The 6,069-nt window shown below is 34.8% G+C and overlaps 1 protein-coding gene across 2 annotated transcripts; it reads right to left on the bottom strand.

Moving 5' to 3' along the window:
• Positions 1 to 385: 385 nt before the first annotated feature.
• Positions 386 to 4,097, bottom strand: LOC107938300 (GPN-loop GTPase QQT1). Of its 2 annotated transcripts, XM_016871397.2 has the most exons (12): positions 3,815 to 4,097; positions 3,063 to 3,173; positions 2,923 to 2,967; positions 2,750 to 2,829; positions 2,017 to 2,091; positions 1,665 to 1,696; positions 1,550 to 1,565; positions 1,329 to 1,466; positions 1,158 to 1,245; positions 910 to 982; positions 687 to 817; positions 386 to 567 (listed from the first exon to the last, which is right to left on the bottom strand). In XM_016871397.2, the coding sequence occupies exons 2-12, from the start codon at positions 3,152 to 3,154 to the stop codon at positions 507 to 509; spliced, it is 831 nt and encodes a 276-aa protein (XP_016726886.1). In that variant the 5' UTR covers positions 3,155 to 3,173; positions 3,815 to 4,097; the 3' UTR covers positions 386 to 506. The 2 variants fall into 2 exon arrangements, with proteins under 2 accessions (XP_016726886.1, XP_016726885.1); XM_016871396.2 differs by lacking the exon at positions 1,550 to 1,565 and having other exon boundaries at positions 1,329 to 1,485; positions 1,593 to 1,696; positions 3,815 to 4,095.
• Positions 4,098 to 6,069: the final 1,972 nt, after the last annotated feature.

A 6,069-nucleotide genomic window follows, 5' to 3' on the forward strand; every position in this document is an offset into this window, starting at 1 on the left:
GGTGACCATATCCACATTCAATTCATTGTATAGGATTAATTGCACTAAACATCCCTAACCAATTGTCCAATTTCTAAATGATCTCTAAACTTCAAGAACGTCATAATTGAAGCATTAATTGCATTTTTACTTTAAAATAGAGCAAATTTAAAACACGTGAATCAAATTGCAAACAAATATATACATACTGCATTGACAACTTTAATGTAATGTGTTAATAAAAGCCAACATTTTTTTTTAGAAGATATCATATCTAAGCTATTCATGTAATAAGTACACACGTGTTCACAATTTGATTTATATATTTTAAATAATGATATGATAATGATACTTTGAAGTTTGAAAAAAAACCGTTTTGAAGTTTGAGAACTAATTTAGAATAAGATAAGGAAGATCGATAGCTGTATAAACTTGAGGTTATCGAGTCTAGATTCATAAAATTCACATATAAACAAGGTAAAAAGAAGGCATAGTGAAGGTGGAACCTCACTCAGTTCGAGGCATGGTTAATCATCATTATTGAAATCTTCATCGTCCTTCATGTATTTCTCCTGTACAGCAGCAGCTGTGAACCGATTCATTAAGAAAAACTTGCTGATGTATCGATACGGTATTTCACAATGTTAGGTAGATTATCGCATGTTATATAAATAAAGAGCAAATTAAACGATAGATGAGAAGGATATCTGTAATAATCCCAATCGACTTGTCGTACTGCAATCTTGCTGAATTCAACCGCACTGGCATCTATACCGGCAAATATGTATCCATTGCTCTTATCGATAAGTTTCACAAGATTCCCAACGCTCTCCTTATCCTAAAAGGAGACATCCGATTAACAGCGTAAAAACTATAGAATGAAGCATAGTTGAACAATATAACTCGAGAAAGATATAGTTCCCGGCATGCCTGAATATCTAAGGTTGTGAAATTGACAATACTAAAGTCTTCAATTACATCGCAAAGCTCCTTTGTAAGTTTTCTGTAAGAAGAAATTAGTGAAAAACCTCGATAACAAACCTCCATTAAGGATTTTCAAAAGCAAAAGTTTAAACTCGTAAGCAAAACCTCGTAAGATGTAAATTTATCAAACGGAGGAACATTTGTGACTCATGCATAGTGAAAAATGCAAAAATAAACAGGTCTCAATAACAAACCTAAACTTGGCAGAGCGGGGATCTTGGTCAAGATGGTGCTGTAAATACGATAAATCTTGGACATCCGTGTAGAAATCCAGATTGAAAGCTGCATCACATCCGAAGAGAAGATGAATAACCACGAGTTCTACCATTTTGAGGCGTGTAACATAATTAAAACAGCATACTCACAGAGCTTTCCATAGCTTTCAATTAAGTCAATCTTAGAGAGGATATTGATATGTGGCAGCTCCAAGTGCAACATGGTAGATAACGAGAGAATCAAAGCACTGACATACTTCGCCGGGTCACTACATAGGTGGGCGTCGACTAAATGTACAGAAGTCAACTGCATAAAATAAATTAACTCGGTTTTCTACGGTTCTAACATCGGAATAACACCCGGAAATCACCTTTACTGTCAGCACCCTACAAGAGGAAAAGATAGAAGCATACCCTAAGATTCAACTTTTTAATAAGCTTCATGACTACATTCTTGGCATTCGAGTGAAGGAAAAATAGTTCAACCTGGCCGGGAAAATCGAAAAGAAGATAGTGATCTGCAAATTATAAAAAAACATTAGAAAATTTATCGGCAATAAGCACAATAGCCTACAAATCGCTGCATAATACCAAGGTTACTCCCTTGTACATGTTCCTATTGTTGGGTTTTCTGAGAGAAAGTGAAAACCACAAACACATAAAAGCAAAATATTCAACTGTTCAATCGTAAGGCTCCACGTGAAAGACAGGCTCAAAGCCCTGTGCACATCATCCCTTTTTGAGAAAGCCAAATGGTCTTCCATGCACGATATGGTATTTATGAAACAAAACCGAGTGCCTAAACTTGAGAAAAGAAGAGAAGGCAATAGATACAGACCTTTCAAAAGAGGTGCCAGTTTAGACTGCAGCCAATCGATATTCTTCTCTAAATAATCCATACAATAGACAAGACCTGATTGTACATAAAAAATATACATTAGATACCATACGACAATCGAACCGGAACTAGAGACATAACGACCATAAACACAAATTATATGCACTTTTGTATCCCACAACAAACCAGCAGATACCGCATTAAGTGCATCATCACTAAGATATTTAGGAAATATTTAACAGAACCGGAATCTAAGGTTCTTAATTGCACATGAAAAATATACATTCGATACCATATGACAATCGAACCAGAACTCAAGCCATAACGACCATAAACACAATTTATATGCACTTTTGTATCCCACAACGATCCAGCAGATACTGTGTAAGTGCATAGTCACTAAGAACTTTAGGAAATATTTAAAGGAACTGGCATCTAAGGTTCTTGATTGCACATGAAAAATATACATTAGATACCATAGGGAAATCGAACCGGAACTAGAGCCATAACGACCATTAGCACAATTTATGTGCAGTTTTGTATCCCACAATAAACCAGCAAATACCACATAAGTGCATAGTCATTAACATATTTAGGCCACTTATACGGATATCACTTGCCTTGTTTTACTCGTTTTATGATTTATCCGACCGAAATTCTGGAATCCCTTTTATAAAATCATAGCCTAAAAGCAAAAAAAAAAATTAACCAAGAGAGCAAAACAAAAGTACACCTCCATTAGGCCCCAAAGAATGTTCTGTCATGACATCACTTAGTTTTATGAGATCCTCGATATTGATAGCACACTCATAGCTACATTCATGTCAAGGAAAGTTCATATAAGATCAAACATTCAGGACAATGAAAAACAACATCACAAATCAAAATTTTCGATTAAAAGGATACGGTAACGAATCGTTGGCCGGATCCAAATTGATTACAGCAACTTTCCTAAAAAAATAAAGCATGGGAACAGTCAATTTTTTTTGCTATATTTAATAAAAATTATATCTAAACAAGTGAGCATATAAGCAAAATTCAGAAACCTTCCAATAAGTTTGAGGAACTGAGACATGCCATTACAGTAAGTAGTCTTTCCTGATCCAGGTGGACCAATCACAACTTGCCCAAACACCATCTTAATTCAAAGGGTTTTCCTACAATAAAAAAGGTAGCTGATTTTCAGTAAAGAAGAAAAGAGGAACTTTTAGAAAACAAATTTTTAGATTATTTTATTATATAAAACAAATTTAAAAAATATAATAGCAATGCAAGATTTCCAAACACTTTGAGGGAAAAAGAAGTTGGTGTTTTCGTATCTACTTCGATGCTCATGAGTTAATTATTAATAAAAGAAATATTTTCAGATAGCTAACCAAAAATATCGAGTTTTTGCTCAGATTTATGCACCATTAAAGTATAGGATCTCAACACTGTCTTCATCCTCAACAACAAAAAGAGTAAACAAAAGAAAATTCCTTGTAAAGTAATAAAAGAACAAAGAAAAGCTTTAACCGCTTAATCTCCAAATAAATCAGTTCAGACAGAAAAAGGAACAATGTGAAAATTGCTAATTAAGTTCCTCGGTTTTCTCGGCAACCAAACAGTGGTTAAAGTAACAATAGTTACATGAAAAAAAAAGAAATAAATTAACCATTAAATGTGCACAACAGATTAGAAAAAACTGAAAAAAAATTAAGGTAAGGCCAATATTAGTTCTCTCGAGCTTATCATTGAAATGCCTCCATTTACCAAAAGAAAATCAAAATTAATGAAAAAAAAGGATTTTGAAATTCACCTGCTCTGAAACGTGAGCTGAAAGTGAGACGTCCTAAAACTTGAAACGTTTCAGAAATAAATGGCAAGCTTGCTCGCTCGACGCGTATTAAAATTATAAAGTCGCCAGCAGGCGTGTGGTGGATTGGTGGTGACTGCCTGACTGGTGAACGATGATGGTGGTGGCCGGTGGGTGTTGGAGTGGAGAAGGAAAAGTTTTTTTGTTAGGGATTTAGAAATTAGCTGTTAGGGATTAGAAATTGGGGGAGTCGGCTGAAGAGGAAAAGAAAAGAAAGGGAAGGCAGGTATGTGAACACGGGCCCAAAATTTTCTTACCTTATGCCCGGCTCGATCGCAAAAGGGCCTTATTTTTTTTATCCAAGCCCACTTTTGGGCCTATATTTTTAACTAACTCTCCCACTTTCAGGCAGACCTTCGAGTTTAAACAGGTGGCTTGACCCATTATGGGTCTAATAGCCCAATATAGAATTCATCATGGGCCAAGTCGGATCAATCAATGTAGAATTTTAGGTCCTCTTTTTAAGCCCGGGTTCAGGTCGAAAAATAAGCTTAAAATTTTACCCATATTCGACCTATATTGAAAAAACTAAACTCGAGCCCGATCCTATCCAACCATAATATTTTTTTTAGATCCTTTTTATATAAAAAATAAATTTAAAAAATATAATACATCAAATACACTAAAATTATTAAAATAAATGTTTCCCAACAAATTGACAATATAAAAAAAAGTATAGACGTGATTTGGGCAGGCCTAAGACTCGGCCCGTTTAGAAAACGAGTATTATTTTTGTCCAAGTTCATTTTTCGGACTTATATTTTTGCCCGAACGCTCCCACTTTTTGGAAGAACCTTTGGACCTTATTTTGCATTTATTTGAGAAAATATTATTCGTAAAATAAAAAAAATCATAAACCAATTCAATTTGTTCAATCGTCATTTTTTTCGATTTTTGGTATTTTTCTTCACAGTGGTTTGCTCTATGTTGAGCACTATTTTTGTTAGAATTAAGTGACCTGAATCCTTATTCAAAAAAAATATTGTGGTAAAATAAAATAAAAGTAAAATCCCTATAGAATTATACTTCTTTTATTTTATTTTAGAATAAGATTTTTTAAATATTATTAAACTCCATCTATTTGATATTGATTAGAATAATGAGTTTTACTCCTATTTTAATAAGGTTTTACAAGCTTATAAATAGACATAGTCTACTCTACTTGTAAAAAAATTCGAATTTGACATAGTGAATTTTCTTCTCCTCTGCCCGTGGTTTTTTCCCGAAAGGGTTTCCACGTAAAATCTCTGTGTTCTTTATTTTTCTATCTCTATTTTCTTTGCGATATATTGTCATTATCGACATTTATTTTTTCCAAATTGGTATCAGAGCTTCCGAGTTTTTCATCTCAATCATGGTAATGACGTCTTTGAAGTATGAAATTCCGTTGTTGGATCGCAACACCAGATTCGCGTTGTGGCAGATAGAGATGCAGACAGTTCTTGCACAGATGGACTTAGAGGAACCCCTGCTAAGGGTAGATAAGATGCCTTCAACATTGACGGAGGATGAGAAGAAGAGCAAGGATCGAAAGGCATTAACACAGTTACATCTGTATTTGTTTAACGAAATTCTATAGGATATGACGAAGGAGAAGGTCGTCGCTGGATTATGGAAGAGGTTGAAACAAATATGTATGTCGAAAACTCTAACTAGTAAGCTGCATATAAAGCAACGTCTTTATGCTCATCGTTTCGAGAAAGGTGTGTCTGTGCACGAACACTTGACAGTGTTTAAAGAAATTCTCTCAAATTTAGAGGCCATGGAGGTTCAGTATGATAAGGAAGATCTAGGGTTGATTCTACTTTGTTTTTTGCCCCCGTCTTATTCAACCACAGTTGATGATTTTTATGATTCTTTAACCTCTTATGATAAGATGAAGCATCTTGTGGTTAAAACTGACTTTCAAGGAAGGGGTCTAATTGTTCGTGGGAGACAAGATCGAAATGCTGATGATGATCGTGGAAGGACACAGGAACGGAATCATCGCGGTAAATCTAAAGGTAGATCGAAGTCTTCAAACAGAGGTAAAACTTGTAACTTTTACGAGAAGAAAGGGCACATTAAATCTGAGTGCTATAAGCTACAGAACAAGACCAAAAGGGAGGCTGCGAATCAAAATAGAAAACAACCAAAAAATTTCGGTAAGGCTGATGTTGTAGAAGACTACAGCAATGGTGAGCTTCTAGTCGCTTCTG

The sequence above is a fragment of the Gossypium hirsutum genome, chromosome D06 (genome assembly GCF_007990345.1).
Source record: "Gossypium hirsutum isolate 1008001.06 chromosome D06, Gossypium_hirsutum_v2.1, whole genome shotgun sequence".
NCBI lineage: Eukaryota > Viridiplantae > Streptophyta > Magnoliopsida > Malvales > Malvaceae > Gossypium > Gossypium hirsutum.